General features: G+C 39.0%; 1 protein-coding gene across 8 annotated transcripts in view; it reads right to left on the bottom strand.

Annotated features, from left to right (window-relative positions):
* TP53BP1 (tumor protein p53 binding protein 1) overlaps positions 1 to 18,320 on the bottom strand; it is a 90,819-nt gene that overhangs the window by 51,347 nt on the left and 21,152 nt on the right. For 4 of the 8 annotated variants that reach the window (XM_020881465.2, XM_070477969.1, XM_020881470.2 and 1 more), the window contains exons 1-10: positions 16,953 to 17,084; positions 16,194 to 16,378; positions 15,915 to 16,005; positions 15,601 to 15,685; positions 7,635 to 7,765; positions 6,883 to 7,041; positions 6,440 to 6,539; positions 4,760 to 4,923; positions 3,121 to 3,250; positions 2,283 to 2,377 (exon numbers count right to left, since the gene is read on the bottom strand). In XM_020881465.2, the coding sequence (XP_020737124.2) occupies positions 2,283 to 2,377; positions 3,121 to 3,250; positions 4,760 to 4,923; positions 6,440 to 6,539; positions 6,883 to 7,041; positions 7,635 to 7,765; positions 15,601 to 15,685; positions 15,915 to 16,005; positions 16,194 to 16,378; positions 16,953 to 16,959 (1,147 nt within the window). In that variant the 5' untranslated portion in view covers positions 16,960 to 17,084. Of the gene's footprint in view, positions 1 to 2,282; positions 2,378 to 3,120; positions 3,251 to 4,759; positions 4,924 to 6,439; positions 6,540 to 6,882; positions 7,042 to 7,634; positions 7,766 to 9,521; positions 9,551 to 15,600; positions 15,689 to 15,914; positions 16,006 to 16,193; positions 16,379 to 16,952; positions 17,086 to 18,320 lie in introns of those variants that run through there. The other 4 variants (XM_020881468.2, XM_020881467.2, XM_020881474.2 and 1 more) reach the window with 3 other exon arrangements.

The raw sequence follows: 18,320 nt of genomic DNA, 5'->3' as shown, positions 1-18,320 counted from the left end.
CCCATCCATCTATCAGATAGCAAATTAACTTGGTTCCTCTGAGCCCCATTCCTGATTGTAGTTCAGTTTTCATACTTTGCGCAGGAACACCCAGATTAATGGCATCTAATTTAACCACAGGCCTTGAAAGGCAGTGAACTTGCTCACCACTGTAAGTACACATCTAGAGAGAGATGAACTCATTTTATTTGTATTAACAACTGTTACATGCAGAGGTGGATGCTAGGACAAATAGAGGAGGGGGAAAAAATCTATCAATGTCAGTCAGTAATGATTTATTAAGGAACTAAACACAGGACACTAATCCTGGGACAAACTGCTCAGGAGGGAAACATACAAACAAAACACAAAATACTGCTTTCCCGTAGTACTCTATCCACCTATAGGCTAACAGGACCTTCCTCAGAGTCAGCCTAGCTGGCTAGGTATTTGATTCATCAACCCTTTTTCCCCTATTTTATAACTTGAAGCCCCAAACAGGCTTCCCTTTAGACTACTCTCACATACTACCTACACCATTTAGTGTTTCCCTATAATCAAGCTCCCAGCTCCCCCGACCTCAATGCCTATCTATCCCTGCTGCTTTGCTTGATGTCACATGCACACTCCAATTGAGACAGGTTCGGGAACTGGTGCTGTAGCCCGTTATTACACTACCACAGCTGTGTTAAGTAATTTCATTATATCTTTTGATCTTCATCACCATGACAAAGCACTTATTAAGGACTGTTCTAAGCACTACATAAAAAAAGGCTTTAGGTTAATATTCTTAGACATTAAAAAAAAATACAAAAAGCATACACAGTCCCACAGTTATGCACATATTAAGCAAATACGTTAAATCTAAAATATAATTGACAAGGGAGAACACAATGTTACATGAAAAAAAAAAAAGAACACAGATTCATATATGTAACATGATCCCAACTCTATAAACATACTTCTTTATATTCATGCATAGAAAAACTCTGAAAGGAAATAAGCATATCCAAATACTAATCACATGTGGGTTGTGGTATCACAGGTAATTTTTATTTTCTTCTCATTACTTTCCCATATGCTTTCCAAATTTTCTACTGTAAGTACTAATTATGTTTACAGTAAGGGAGAAAGCATTTTTAATATATTTTTTATATATCTTCAGTGTTCACACTACAGATAGAAAAAAATAAGATCAAGGATAAACCAAATTTAATTTGAATTAACAGTATTTTTTGCATCAATAGAATGGATTCACTTTTATTTTCCACTGAAAGTATCTAATCCTGTTATGCTTAGAATGATATTAGTCCACTTGGATACACCTACATTGATTTCAAGAGAAAATAACCAGACACAAACTCTGTGACAGAAGAAAAGTCTAAGATTACATTTTGTCACAGGTAAATTAAAACCCATTAACACAGGCTTTGGTGGTAGGTGCCCAACTTCAAATCCTGCCTCTATGACTTAGCTGTGAAATCTCTGTGCCTCCATTTTCTTATCTGTAAAATGGGGATAAAAGTAACACCTACTTCTCGGAACTGTTGTGAGGAATTAAAAAACAAACACACACACATAGAGAAGTACCTAGAACCGAAGAGAAACACAAAGAATAGTGCCTGACATAAACTAATCATTCAATAAATATTGGCTATTGTACCATTATTGCTATGTGAAAGAAGGAAAAGGAAAAAAATCATGGACTTCACTGGAAAAGGCTTTGTATAGGAGGAGGAATTTGAAATATCTTGAGTGACTAGAACAGGGCAAAAGAGGTTTAGATAATAACATAGGTAAAAAGGAAATCTCTCCTGTGAATAAAGTAATATAAAATCACTAGGTCCTCAAAGGAGGAAGGGAATGAAAAAATTTCTACCACCTACCCCTAACCACTCTGGCTAAAACTGCTTTGATAATAGCAAAATAGCCTGTAAAGAACAAAAGAACCAATGTTTGGTTCCCTCTGACTAGGAACATGTTACCATGTTGTTGGAAACCATTAGGCCAATAGTAATAAAATTCTTCATTACATTAATTCATTTGAGTTCAACTTTTAACAATTTTCCCGTAAGGGTCGTTTCAAAAATTGTCAATACAGAACTCAGAAAAATCAGTGCGAAAAGAGCAAAGAACTGAGGCGAGCACTTCACACTAGACCACAACGCTGAAGGTTAGACGTGAGTCCTAGTGAACAGTTCAGCTCTCAGCGTTCTAACATAGAAAGAAACAATACACTCTGCATGGCAGAAGAGCTACTCCACTTCTAATCTGAGATCAACAGACAGATCAAGAGAGCTCACCTTTTCTCCCTTCTTGCTCTGTGGGACTGCTAGGAACGATAAAAGGGGTGGATCGGAAAGCATCAGGGGAAGGAGCAACAAGATCTGAGGAATTCCTTTATGTAAAGAGAGAATCACAGGTTATTTCACCACAGCCACAGTTTTCCATTTGTTTTCTACTTCTCAATAACAAAAATATCTAAGTCATTCAGACAATACTTAATAGTAAAAAAAAAAAAAAATACTTAATACTATTTCTCTCAAACAGCTGAGATTGGTAGAAGAGCCACGAGTAATACTTCAATAACTATTTCTCATACCAGACCTATCCAAAATGAGAATTAAAAAAAAAAAAAAGATTATGGGAAAAGCAATATAATTACAAAAGAAAGTAACTGATAGGATACAAGGACATTATGACTGAAAAGCATGATGAGAAAGTGCTAAAAAAAAAAAAAACACCATTCAACTGCAGATGTGAGACAAATATTCACTCCTGCACACAGATAAAGAAATTCAATTATTATCAACTCTAGCATAACCCCTTCGGCACCCCTATGCCATTAAATGTGAAGAACTGTTAGTCAAATGGAGCAGCAAGCAGCTTATTTTAAACATGCAAGTCTCTATAAATAACTGGGCAATTTCTTCTCTGGTGAAACCTTTGGGCTTCAAATGGGAAAGAGATCTACCTGCCTTCAATAATTCCACTAAGTTCTTATTCCCCCAAATTCTTAAGCCTAGAGTTTACTTCTTTGCTTCAAAAGACTTCTGGACTACCAATTTTAGTTCTTTCAACCTTAGCCTTAAGACCATAAGGCACATGTTTTCCTGAAAGGGCTATTTTCGGCTTACTCACGTGGAAAGACTCTCCTGAACAAGGGATCTCTGACCAGAGAGATGCAGGAGGTGCAAAGTGGTAGCAGGTGTGGCGGCCAGAGAACACCCACCTTCCTCCCTTAAAGGAGTAGAGCAACCATCAGAAGCCACTGAGAAAAAAAAAAAAATTCCAGTTGCATTTACTTCTCATATTGACATTACTGAACTGTCAAAAAACAAAAAAACACTCAGTACTACAAAAAGAGTAATATTCTTATATCCACCCATGTGGATGGGTGGCTGCCATGAAGGCAACAACTATTTTCTAACTGCAGTCCAATTAATGAATGCAAAGAATCTGCCTGCAATGCAGACCAGGGTTCGATCCCTGAGTGGGGAAGATTCCCCTGGAGATGGGAATGGCTACCAATTCCAGTATTCTTGCCTGGAGAATTCCATGGACAGAGGAGTCTGGTGGGCTACAGTCCGTGGGGTCACAGAGTCAGACACAACTGAGCAACTACAAACGGAATGCCATTCTAACACAAATCTTGAGTAACCATTAAACACCCCCTCCCTAATAAATTATGAATTTCTTTAAAAAAGAATTGACAAAAAGAACTCCTTAGTCCTTTCCATAATGATCGAAGCTTGGAAAGGAAAAGCCAGAGGCCTTAAACCTCTCCTTGGCTGCTCTTTCTTGTGACGTTTCTACTGCAGTAAGCGAGTCTTCTATTTCAAGTTCTACCGAAGGTGAAGTAAAGTTCATGCCATGATGCAGATGAGAGAAATCAAAACAATACGCATGACACCTGATAATATGAATGCAGCAATTTTCATGATTAGAACCTGGGCTCCTCAAAGGAGAGAAAAAATACTCATGCATATGTAAAAGGATATATGAGCAGCTATTAGTGATTTATACTATGAAGAGTCTCCTGTGGGTCCCTTCTCCTTAGCAATGAATTGAGTATCTGATGTTTTTTTTTTAATTGCAAAAATAAAAAAATTTCTTAAACACAACCTTGTAACTTTAGTGAGAGACCAGAAAAGGCTTCATGGTGACCCTCTGTATGTCCTACACACATTCACAACATAGTAAAGGAATATAACCTTCTCTTCTTCCCTACTTACAACCAATACATCATAATTTGCTGATTATGACTAAAGCTTTTTGGCCCTGTGAGGTTGCACAATAGGGCATTGGTGGGGGTTAACAAAATCTGAAACAAATATCATTCTAGTCTTCTGAAAGTATTATGTTTTTTCTGCTAGATCATAACTTCCTATTTGTCGTATATGAACTAATAAACAGATGAATAAGTAGACTGTTACCCAGGTGAATATAAAAATCTTCACTTAATTATCATATCATTTAAGACTTATGATAACAGAAATAGCTACTCAGTCCGTAACATTAAATCTGTTACATTATTAGTAGTTACTATTCAATATCTCCATTTCCAAAAGAGAAAGAAAATTATGCTAAAATGTTAAATAGCAATCGTTTACAAAAAGCCCTTCTCATTAATCAGCTAGAAATATACTTTCCTTCTGTATCACAAACAAGTCTGCATACCTACAAAGTGCCTTCTAACTTAAAACAGTAGCCTCAGAACAGAAATAAAAGTTCAGACATTCAGAAAAGAAGAGCTACGGCAACTAATTATTCTTTTTACCTGTTTTATTGCTCTGATCAAACAAGTCTTCCTGAGTTGACAAAACCTCAGGCTCCGGTGACTTCTGAACCTGCATCCCACCTTCTGGAAGTTCTTGGGCAGAAGTCTGTTCTTTTGCTTCCATAGCAGCAGATACTTTGGGACTAGAAGGCATGTCCTCTGACCTAGGAAATTCATATCACCAGAAGAAAGAGTTACTATGTTCATAGGCTTTCATCTTTGAACTAAGAAGCTTTTCCTGTTCTGTGTTTTCCTTTATTAATTTCAAAACCTTCAAAAACTATTTGTTAAAAGTGAAATAAGCTACTCTTGATAATGAGGTAAAGCTCTCAGCCTCTTTCAAAGTATGCCTCAGTCTCTCACACAGCAAAATCTCTTTCTCCATGCTTCTCACTGCAGTGCTGCATGCTGTCCAAGATTTCTGAACAGTGGTTTAGGGATTTTTGCTACACATGTGGTTATCTAGATGTGCATGAAGGTGTGTGATTGCGGCCACAACAATGCCAGAAAGAACAACGACCTTCCACAGAAAGGGACTGGATGTAAATTATCCTCTGCATCAGCCACACACATTATCTTCTGCTGACCGTTTTTTCTTTTTTAAATAATTTGTTTAGTTGGGCCAGGTCTTTGTTGTGTCATGAAGGATCTTTGGCTGCGGCATGTAGGATCTGGTTCCCTGACCAGTGATCGAACCCAGGCCGCCTGCACTGGGAGCATGGCGTCTTAGCCACTGGACCATCGAGGAAGTTCCTGCTGGCCTTTTTGATTTGATCTATTCAACCTAAGGCCCAAATCAAAACCCTCACTACAAATACTACTTACACATGTAAGACACTCACTGCTGGCTCCTTTCCAGAGACTTATGAGGTCTGCCTACTCTGCCATTCCCCAGAGTAAACAGGATAGCAAAATCAGCTAAAGAACAATTTCCTAAAGAAGAGTGGAAAAAGTCAGCTGCAGTTTAGCTGGATGTTTTGCATTAGAAAGCTGACCTCTCTTTACATTCAACTTTGTTCAGTATCGTATTTCCCACTGTTTCTAACTGAAGGAAGAAACAACAGAATACTAAATCTTTATTCATTCCCTCCTCCAAAACAGAAACATCCCACTCGTCCTCTGCCATATCTAAACTTGAACTACTGACCAGAGATGATGCTGTTTGGGATACAGCATCAGCACAGGCAGAACAGAGATCAACTGGTCACTCCTACCAAGTTAAGAGACTAAAGGACATGAGGAAAGAATACTTCCCCATTTATCTACACCATAAACTACCAGATGCAGGATACCTGAGGACGCAGAGCAATCTGGGTACTGCTCAGGTATAAAAACAGTGGACTTCCAAATACAATATTCCTGTGACTCCTATAACAAAGAAGCTAGAAAGACATCCCACAGAGATGGTGCCTCCGCAGACAGATCAGTGAGGAGTAGCAACCAAGAATTCAGGGGTCATCCTCACAATTACAACAGCAATAAATTGGGTTTTTAATATGTCTAAAGATAAGGACATAATAAAAATTCATAAACAATAAATGCTTCTACTGAACCGACAATATGCCCAGGGAAAGGGGGAAAAAAGAAAATCAAGAATTTCTAAAAATGTTTCCATCTGGCCAATAAGTACAACCCGATAGCAAACACCCAAAAACACTTTCTAGGAAGAAGTTGGTTTACCTTGCAGGTGGTGAATTTTGCTCTTCAACCACAGGGACATCCTTGCTAGGCTGTTCTGCCATGGGGATATCTTCATTAGACTGTTCTTCATGCTTAATTGCTTCAAGTTTTAAAAGAAGATAGGAAGGAGATATTTAATTTTTCAAAATACTCGAAGTAGTCCCAAATGCTTTTCAAAGGGCAAAGATTTTAAAGAAAGAAATTCAAACTGAAAATATACACAGGTATATTATTCCAAAAAGGAAAACAGCCTTTACCCACTTACCAGAAAAACTTAGTATGCAAGCCATCAACTGGCATGTATTTGCCAGACAACTCTGCAACTTTCCCATACTTAAGATGACCTTAACTTAGATAGCCATAAACTCCATCAAGGAGAACACAACTGGCATGGGCGGAAAATACTTCTAAGCAATTCTAAACACCAGACACACATTACGTACCAGTATTAGCATCCACATCAGATAGCCGAGTATATCCAGAATTGGTGGTTACTGGCTGTAGAGGCTCTCTGTCTATTTCATAGGGCACAGTTTGTTCTTCAATATCCTGGCTCTGGGAGAGTTCCAGAACCCCAAAGCCCAACTGTGATGAGGCAGGATCTAGGAAGAAAACCCCAAGAAATCAGGAATCATCCCATACTATGCGCTATGCAAGGTGCTACCCTTCAGCAAAAGAAGGCCATACTAAGTCCTTCACATCAAAGCCCTGCCCCACCTCTGCAAGTTTTTTCAAAAGAAAACTAAGAAAAAAAGCACTGAAAGCAAAGAGGGGAAATGCATAACGAAGCAAACAACTGTGTACCATAAAACCTTACAAACACCTAATAAAGGCAGACTATGTCTACTTTCTAAAGAAATACATAAGTGCCACACACGCACGCGAACACACACACATACAGCAGTGTAGTTCAGATTGTAATTCTACCCTACAAGGCAAACATCTCCCAAATATTTGAAAAACAAATGAATACAAAAGAAGTAGAAGTCAATATGCAGAAAGAAGGCTAAACAATGAGCTAAAAATTCCTGAACAACAAATTAGGTGGAATATCTTAGACTACTAGCAAATTTCCTAATGACTATACTTAATGATGAGAAATCTACAGCCTGATAAGGAGAAATTGAGGCATTTGCAGTGTTCATGTTAAAGGGACTAGACCACCCTACTATCCTGAAAAAAGGCATAAAGCTACCTTCAGCACTAAGGGAGTGTGTGGTATCATCTGGAATATCTTCTTCCTTTTCCTCTTTCTCCTTCTCTTCCACCTCTTCTTCCTTCTCTTCACTTACAGGAGGAGCAGATTCCACTGACATTCCCAAAACACTACACAGCAAAAAGACACAATCATGTATTCCCCCATAGGATGGGATACCCTGCTCAAAGAATTCAATTTTTCTGTGACTCCCCACACATAATACCACTTTTTAAGTAAATGTGAAAAAACCTCACCCCATTACTGCTTCTTTCCACAGAAAGCACCTTAAAGGTTAACAACTCAAAACACTGTACAGAATTAATACAAACATGAGTCAGAAGGAGGAAACAAACATACTACATTTCTATCTTTCTCTGAAAAAGACATGAGCAGGGACAGAAAAATCTCACACTCAAGAGAATTACCGACAAAAGAAGATGCGCATCAGATGTGCAGAGAAGGGGCTCAAAAATACAGCTATTAAACAGAACACAATTAACAAAGGCATTTTTGCAAAAATTCTTAGAACACATAACATAGACCCACACAGCGTTTGAGAAAAAAATTCAGGTTAATATCACAGGTCAAAAAACAATAAACAAAAGTATAAGACATAAACAATTAGGAAAAAATATCTGCAACAATATAACAAAAAAATCATCTTCATAAAATACAAGGAATTTATAAGAAGCCTAAGATATAAATGCACAACAAAAGAGACAACTCACACACAAAAAAAAAAAATACAAGTATCTTTAAACATGTAAGAAATCAGAGAAACCATTAGTTGCCAATGAAATTAGAAAAAAAAAAAAAACGTAAATATTGTCCTACTATTCAGTGCTGTTGAGGTAAGATTAGCATTATCACATACTCTTCATGACAGTACAAACTAACAGAACCTTTCTGGAGAACAACTAAATATGTATCAAGAGCTCTAAAAAATTTTCATACCTAGTAATTTCAATTATAAGAAATAGCTTAAAATATGAAAAGATCCTTATACAAACTTTCAAAGTTCACTGTGACTAATAACCCACTGTAAGCCCAACAGTAGGTAAATAACTAACTTCATAATCCATAAAATGGAATTTATGCAGTTTTTAAATATGTTCAAAACAACCAAATACAATGTGTAAATTGTATATCTGGACTAGACACTAGACAAAATAGATATATATAATCCACTGGACTAGATATTGGACAAAATAGATATATATAATCCAAACAAAACAAAAAATTTATGTACATAAAATAAAGACATCTTTCAGACAATTGGGAAAATATGAATACAAACTATATTATCAGGTATTATGGAATCGGTATTAGGTGTGCTAAGAGTATTATGATTATACAGGATAATGTATTTTCCTTAGGGGATGAATTCTAAAGTATTTGAGGGGAACTATGATTTCTGCAACTTAGCTTCAAATGATCCAGCCCCCCAAAACAGTATATTTTATACACACACAGAAAAAAATGCGTAACTTTTACAACAAAAATCATGGGGCAAATGTTAGTAAGAGCTTTAACTGTCAGGGAAAATTAATTGCTTATGTTGATAAGCAAAAAGGTCAAGAAACACACAAACTTTTACCTTCCACATCTCAACTATGTAAATCAAGTGCACAAAAAAAAAGAGAGAGAGAAAATAAGCCAAAATATTTACAGGAGTTAGCCTCTGGGTGGCAGAATTATAGATGACATTTTTTGTTTCCTTTTAACTTTCTATCCATTTAACAGTTCACATAAAGACCATTAAATGTAAGTTTAATAAGCATAAAAGAGATGAAAACATGGATTTGCAAAGCTGGGAACCATGATTCAAGGAAGAGAAGAAGGACTGAGTAAAGACTTTCACGAAATAAAATAATAGAACGTTACCTACAACTGGGAGGACCAGATGCAAGACCCTGGGAAATATAGGGAAAGAAAGTCAAGAGCATGTATGACAAAAAAGTAGAAGAGCAAAAAAATACAGCACTAATCACACACCCTGGATCTTCTTCAGCCTCTTGTGGTGGTTTTCTTCACATCCCTAACCTCTAAATGCTGCTGGGCACAATGAGTCCTTGAACCTCTTCTTCACCTACACTCATCCCTTTAGTGATCTTATCCACACTCATGGCCTTAAATACCATCCATATGCTTATTACTCTGCAACTTTTAATCTCCAGCTTAGACCTTCCTCCTGAGCTCTAGACTTTCACATCATCAACTGCCTCCAACTGGCAATTGAAAAGGCAGCTCAACTTTAACAAGCCTGTAATTGACCTTCCCGTTCGATCTTCTCCATCTCAATCGACAGCAACTCCATTCTTCCAGTTCCCAAACCTAAAATGTGGAACCACCATTACCTCCTTCATTTCCCTCATACTTAATATCCAATCTGACTTTGAATCCTAATTTCAAAAACCCAGAAGCTCACACTTCTCATCTACTTCTACACTGGTCAAGCCACTGTCACATTCACCTAAATATTTCAAGAGTCTCCTAGTTGGTCTTTCTGCCTCTGCCCTTGCTCTCCCTTCAGATTTTACTTTCAACTTGAATAGTTTCTTTAATTTTTATTTTTCCCAGCTTTATCCAGGTATTAGTCTATTCTTGATCCAGTGGCCAGAGTGATGCTGTTCAAATCTCAGTAAGAGCATGTCATTCCTCTGATCAAAACTATTAAACACCTTCCTATCTCACTAAAAGTAACAGCTAAATGCCTCACAATGATCCATAAGGCCTTATATATTCTGGTTCCCCCTTTACTTCTCTGACCTCTTTTCCCACTTCTCTCCAGCACACCAAGGCAGCCACACTAACCTCCTCGTCATTTCTCAAATATTTCAGCACACTCTTCCCTCAGGGCCTTTGCATTTGCTGTTCTGTATACGCAGATGACATTTAACCAAATAACAGCAGAGATCACTTACTCAAGATTTTTAGTCAAATGTCACATCAGGGAAGCATCCCTTAAGTCACCTTGTCTAAACTTGCAACTCCATTGATGTTTCCCATCCAATTCTCCACTTTATCAGAGTGTGAGATAGTGTGATAGTGTAATAGTCTCACACTATCAGAGTGTGAGACACTATAGATTTTTACATATCTATCAGATAACTGCTATATCCCATAAAAGAATATAAGCTACATTAAGTTCTAAAGTTTCTTATCTCTTCTGATCACTCTGTATCTCCAAAACTCCAAAGTGCTTGGCATATAGGAAATACGCAGTAAATATTTACAGAATGATTAGGTGAATCAGAGCAGATCTGAAATAAATCAGATTTTGTCCACTATCCAAAACTGATAGAAAAAGAAAACAAATGTTTAAATATACCATTTAGAAATATAAATCTAGCCAATAAAAAAACTAACAATTATTATCAAAAGTTAGGAGTGTGCTGGGATTTCCCTGGTGGTCCAACAGTCAGGAATCTGCCTCCCAATGCATAGGGTGCAGGTTCAATCCTCATCAAGGAACTAAGATTCCATATGCCACAACTACAGAGCCCACGCCAGAAGGAAGGCCCTACAGCCATAAATAAACAAACATATCTATTTTTAAATTAGAAAAGTGTTGTTGTGAGTTAAACATCATCTTTCATTATAGAACTCAAATGTCTTAATCTGATTAAACAAGAAATGGCAATACTGTAGTGCTACTTAGTTTTATAACAATATTAAAAGCTAAAAAGATAAGCTCCAGAGAAGTAAAAACACAGACACTTAAAAAGGATTACCTCTTTGGTAAAAAGGATTACCTCTGTGAAAGGGAGCCAACAGTGGGAATGGACTCTTTGATTTTCATTATAAGTTATTTTTAAAATAATCTATGCATTTATATTTCTCTGTTAAAAGCATGTAACAGACTTCATCAAAACTAAAAACATGCTCCATGGGAAAAAACCTCTTAAGAGAATGAAAAGACAAGCCAAAGAGAAAACATTTGCAAACCACATGTCCTACAAAGAACTAGTAAACAGAATATAAGAATTCTCAAAACACAGTAAAATAAAACCCAATTACAAAATAGGCAAAAGATATGAACAGACACTTCCTTGAAGAGAATGTACAGATGCAAAGCATGTGAAAAGATGTTCAACATCATTAGCCACTAAGGAAATGCAAATTAAAACCACAATGAGGGCTTCCCTGGTGGCTCAGCGGTAAAGAATCCACCTGCCAATGCAGGAGACACAGGTCCAATCCCTGATCCAGGAAGATCCCACCTGCCTCAGAGCAACTAAAGCCCTGCGCCACAACTACGGAGCCTGTGCTCTAGAGCTCTGGAACCACAACTACTGAAGCCTGCGCGCCTCGAGTCCAGGCTCTGCAACAAGAGAAGCCACTCTGCAATGAGAAGCCCACTCACTGCAATCAGAGAAAAGCCTGCACAGCAACAAAGACCCAGCACAGCCAAAATAAGTAAATAAATAAAGTTATTAAAACACACACACACACACACACACACACACACACACACACAATGAGATATCACCACACACTATCAGAATGGCTAAAATAAAAGAGTGACAACACTTATCAGAATGGCTAAGAGTAACACCACCAAATGCTGGTGAGAATGGACAGAAATTGGATGTCTCATACACTGCCAGTGGGACAGTAAAATGATACAACCACTCTAAAAAACAGATCAGCATTTTCTTGAAGAAAAAAAAAAAAACTAATTCATTTCAATGTATGACAAAAACTACTGTAATGATGTAAAGTGATTAGCCTCCAACTAATAAAAATAAATGGAAAAAAAAAAAAAAAAAAACTAAACATGCAACTATCATGTGACCTAACAACTGCCCCCCTGGCCATTTATCCTAGAGATATGAAAGACATATAAAAACCTGTAGGCAAACGTTCATAGCAGCTTTATTTATGCTAGCCAAAAACTAGAATCAACCCAGATTTCCTTCAACAGGTAAATGGTTAGACAAACTGTGGTACATCCATACCATGGAACACTACTCAGCAATAAAACAAACCACTGATACATGCAACAACTCAGATAGATCTCTAGTACACAGTTTGAAAAAATTCAACCTTCAAAGATTATATACTATATGATCTTATTTACATAAGATTTTAAGTGACAAAACTTTACCAATGGAGGATGGTCTTTAATTTTTTTTGGCTGCTCCTTGCAGTAGGTAGGACCTCAGTTTCCCGACCAGGGATCAAACTTGTAGACCGAGGATTGAAAGCACAGAGTTTTAACCACTGGACCACCAGGGAAGTCCCGAGGATGGTCCTAATTAATGGCTGCCAGGGGTTCAAGTGCAGGTGAAGGGGATGGATGTGGTTGTAAGAGGGCAACACTAGAGCTCCCTGTGGTGTTGGAACTGTTAGCATCTTGGTCACAGTGGTGGATAAACCTACACAGACAATTGAGCAGTATAAAAATTATACACACCTGAGTACAAGTAGAACTAGAGAACTCAGAATAATTTCATTGAATTTTAGCAATGCTGATATTCTGGTTGTGAAATTATACTACAGTTCTGCAAAATGGTACCACTGGGGAAAACTGGGGAAAGTGTACAAAAAATCTATGTGCTACTTCTTAAAAAAGCATGTGAACCTTTAATCACCCCAGGACTTCTCTGGTGCTCCAACGGCTGTGACTCCACACTCCCAAGGCAGCAGACTCAGGTCCAATCCTTGGTCAGGGAACTGGATCCCACAAGCTGCAACTCAGAGTTTGCACATCACAACTAAAGATCCCGCACACTACCACAAAGATCGAAGATCCTGCGTGCCGCAGCCCTGATGCAACCAAGACCCAGCATGTCCAAATAAGAAAAATAAATATTCATCATCTCAAATTTTTAAGCGTTTAACAGAAATAAAAATATCTTCAGCATCATATTTTACAATGCTTCATGTTTAGAACCAAAGGCTTACATCAGCAAGACAACAGATAAAGAGAGGAAGATCTTTTGGAATTTTATGTTGTATAAAACTCACAAGCAGCTTTTCAAAATGTCTGCTGTAACGAATAAAGACAACATAAAGAGATCAGTACACATGTGTTTTCTAGAGCTTTCGTTCTTTTGGAATCAACCCCACATTCTTTGCAGTTTCGTGGCCTTTTCACATGCTATTCCCTCTGTCTGGAAAGTTCCTCCTCCCACATGCCACACTTCTCCCCAGCCCTTCACCTATGCCTAACAAATCTGTATTTATAATTTACGTCTTCTTCTCAAAAAGATTTTCCCTTATCCCCCAGATTAGCTCATATATCCTATTTTTTCCCTCTTTAAAATGATCACAATTTTCACTGATTAACTATTTATATAATTATTCAACATATCTCTCCTATTAAAGTGTAAGCTCCATGATGGCAGAGATGATTTAAAACACGCGCCACAGTGCCTGCACGTTTACTGAGTGCAAGCATTCAAGTTTGTTTTTTTTTAAAGAAAGAGCATCATGTTCATGCAAAAAGGGAAAAGTAGTAGCATGAGAATTCTCAAAACAATACTATCCATTTATAACAACAGGTACGCACACATTCTGTCCTCAGTGGTTCAAACCCAGGTCCTGAGCCACAAAAACATAGATAAGTCTGGCAAGTGGATCCTAAAGAGGTATCAGAAAAACTTAAATGCCTACAAAAGGTAAAGAAAGGCAACATAGATGATTTAAGTGGTTGGGTTTAAGAACAAAAGCACAAGCCCCAGGAAAATGAAAAAAAGAACAGCTGGCCTCAGTGTCCAGGTACAACAGTGACTTACAGGCACTATGACAGCCCACAGCACTCATGTCCCATCTAAGCAGAGATTGGCTGCTACTCACAGCTCCAGCCAACTGTTGCCAATAATACAGCAGTTGCATTACTTCTGAACTAGTAATCCTAGAAACTGGAAATTGAAGTTCCATGTGAAATTTCCCTATTTTTAAATTCTATCAATTAATTCAAATATATTTTAACCACCATGTATGGGCCAACTAGAACCCACCTGCAGGCCAAAGTAACTCCACCAATTTGCGGATTGTTCTAAAGTATCCAATTAATGATTTGAGAGAAAAATTTTAAGTGCAAACACAGAGTATTAAACAGAACACACACACAAGAAAGTATTTATTTTTGAGATAAAAATCATAGTCTTTCACCCCAAGCTAACATTCTCCTAACAACCTCCCTTTTCTATTCCACCACTCACTCTAAAACTCTAGCATTCTTCTTTAATCTTTGAAGAATTGGGGCGCTGAATAATCATAAAGAAAGAGAGGCACTTGAATTACAAGGACTCAAAACCCAGGTCTGCCACTTACTAGCAATATATTCTAGGGTAAGGTTTTTAACTTCTTGCCCATCACTACCCGCCTCCCCCTCCCCCCACAACTAAGTAACATAAATGACTCAAGTGCTTGGGTTTAAGAACAAAAGCAGTAAGTAACAGAAGTAATGTAATATGTTCATTATACAGCTGCTTTAAGGATGAAATTAAATGGCAGTATATATCAAACATCCGATCCAGTGTCTAACAGAGGATAAATTCACAAATGGGCAATGTTAAACATTTACAAGAGACAAAGTAAAAAGTGAATACTGTTAAAGGTATGAATTAAACATTCTGGGTCTAAAACTGGTGAAGATTCTTTGGTTGGTAGGTAGAAACCATGCCTAACTTTTGATAATGTATCTTAATATTTTTTTTATTATTTTTCCTATTAATAAGTTGTATCCAAGCTAAGAATGAGGAATTCTTATTTTGTTTCACATGCACAAGACAGATCACAATTTGAACAACATAGGTACAAAAAAGTTGCTACCTTCACAAAAAGAGATTCCAGCTTAAATACCAATAGAATGCTAGTTAAAACAATCCTCAAGTCTAATTTCCTGCTCCACAAAAATAAATCCTTTTATCCTTAGGGCAAGACAACAGGCACAGATAAAAGAACTGATCCATTAATATATTTAAATAAATTTCTCCAAACACTAATATACCTGCTTTTCCTATTTGGCTGAGGTAACTGTTCAATGATCTGACTCATGGAACCACGTGTCTCCAAATGAGAAGAATCCATAGAGTCTGAAAAAAATAACCGGATATTAGCACAAAAGGCATTTACCACCAAACTTTAATACAAATTCAGGAATGTGTACAATACCAATCTAATCAGCTCTATTAGAAAACCAACCTTTTGAGTACCTACTACACACCAGATATTGTGCTAGACTTCCTTACATACCTCAGCACAATCACATAATATTGAAATCTACCCAACTCCAATAAGAGCACCCTTGCAGAGCAATCTCACCTGCAGCTTTGTTTTCTTTCAGATGCTCATTGAAGCCACTTTTACTGCCTCCCTGTTCTTCAGTTGTTTGTTCAGTATTGGACTCAACATTCTAAAAAATACACACACACAATGAGATAATCCAAAATGAGATATATTTTTGTGAAAATATAGATTTCATTTTCCAACCAACTTTACCCAAAAGATAGTGATCTCCTAAGTACTTACATTTGCAGACTAGTCTAGATTAGGGGTGGGGTGGGAATCTACTCAATCATTTCCAAGCAATCTATCACTCACCAACACAGGGTTCTCTTTGTGCGTCTGAAGATTAGGAAGGTGTCGAGCTAGCACACTGAAGTGAGAACCAGAATCATCTTCTAGAACCTGGCTTTCAGGCTGAGAATCTTCAATTATCAGGCAAGGAGTGTCTTGCTGAGAGAAATCTGAATCCAACTGACTTCCAGTAGGGTCCATCTGCTCCCCTGGAATGGAATAACAAAAGATCAGTTCCGTGTAACCTACTACTAGCCTTCCTCAAGCAGTCTGAGCTTAAAATAATGAGGCATTTAAGTACGAGACCTGGAAAGGGGGACGAGTGTAGAACTCTTCCTATTATAACACTGGACACAAGCACTTTTCTGTCATACCTGCCACGGCCCGATTTCCTCCTGCTTACAATCAGCCTGCCTACCCTTCTCCCCTTCCATCACCTTCGCGTAGACACCCTTTCCCCTCCTTCCTAACCTCTACTCTCCCCGCCCCTTTTTTCCATCCCCCACAACTCTCCCTACGTCCTTCAGGCGCCTCTACCGCTCCCCAAAAAAGCATCTTTGGAAAACCTCTGCTCGTCTGAACCCCCACAGCCGTTCACGCTTCCTCACGAGCACCCGGGTCTTCCTAGCGAGTGCTACCCCACCCCCTCCTTGGGGCCCTCCAACCCTTCCCCCGTCACCGCCGCCATGCTTGCCACCCCGCCCCCTCCGGTTTGCCACCCCTTCAGACGCGAAGCCCAAGTCTTCAGAGCCGACTACTCCCCCACTTTTCCCCACACGGTACCAGGCATCCTGGCGGGAGATCCCTCGCGCTCTTGCTAGAGGTCTCCGCACGCTCCCCAGGTCCCTCCAGCTCTATCCCCAGGTCGCCGCTGTAGCCACCGCCGCCACCGGCCGCGAACTCCCCCTTTCCCGTCGCGTCACGCAGCATCGGCTCGCTCATTCGCTGCTGCTGCCCGCCACTCAAGAAAGGCTGTGGGTAACTGGCGACTGAGTCGGAGTGCCCCGCCCCACGTAAGAAAAAGGAACACGGCGGCGTGTTTCCATGGCAGCCTGGACTTTGCAGGCCCTCCCTCTAGTATAGCTGGAGAATGACAGTATCCTTGAACCGAAGGGACCTTGAGAGGGCATGAAATATAGTCCCCTGCCGCTCCAGGACGGTTGTCTGTACCACTGCTCAGACATAAGAGAAAAGGCATTTTTTTTTTATTGTTCATGCACCATAAGGCCCTACTCTCACCCTCTTCCGTGGAAAAGGAGGTTTCCTGGTTTTCTAATAAAAGGGCAAAGAAGATCCAGGATGGCTAGAATTTCAGAGCTGGTGAAACTGAGGAGAGAGAGGACTCTTTGGGGTTTGCCTGGTCAACCAGGATCCCCTTCTTGGGCCTCTACTTGAATTCAAGGGCACACATTAAATACGTCTCCGCCAGTTCTTTTTTAATTTTTTTTTTTTTTTTCTATTTACCTTGTCTGAGGGCCCTGGTAAGCCATATTTCCCCCCATTGCCCTTTTCAGTCTGGAACGCAGTTCAAGCTTCACATTTGCTTATCGGTGACCTATCTTTTGTGGAATTGCAGCGTACAGAGACCATGGCCCCGGACATTTTTTTGCACCTCCGTTTGAGATAATTGTCGGTGGTGAAGAGAACAGCTGCTGCCCTTTAACTAAATGACCTCAAAGATCCCTTCAAGCCCTGAGAGTCTATTATCCTAATTATGGTGCCAGGGTCTTATAGAGGGTGTGGCAGCTGTGACTTGTATTACTGAAGGAGGTCCCATGAGGAATACATTGTTTTGAGAGGGTATTTTTGTTTTTAATTTAAGAGGTGGTTGGATCTGAGATGGAATTCTAGCCAGAGCAGCTGTCAATAGGGAAAGCACCTAGCACATTGCCAAGCATATACATAGTAGGTATTCAATAGGAAGTCGTTTTCTCTCTCTCTACCCCAGACTCCGGTGGCTCAGAGGTTAAAGCATCTGCCCGCAATGCGGGAGACCTGGGTTCTGATCCCTGGGTTGGGAAGGTCCCCTGGAGAAAGAAATGGCAACCCACTCCAGTATTCTTGCCTGGAGAATCCCATGGACGGAGGAGCCTGGTGGGCTACAGTCCAGGGGTCACCAAAAGTCAGACACGACTGAGCGACTTCACTTTC

The sequence above is a fragment of the Odocoileus virginianus genome, chromosome 16 (genome assembly GCF_023699985.2).
Source record: "Odocoileus virginianus isolate 20LAN1187 ecotype Illinois chromosome 16, Ovbor_1.2, whole genome shotgun sequence".
NCBI classification, from domain to species: Eukaryota; Metazoa; Chordata; class Mammalia; order Artiodactyla; family Cervidae; genus Odocoileus; species Odocoileus virginianus.
This window is presented reverse-complemented; position numbering and strand designations above follow the sequence as displayed.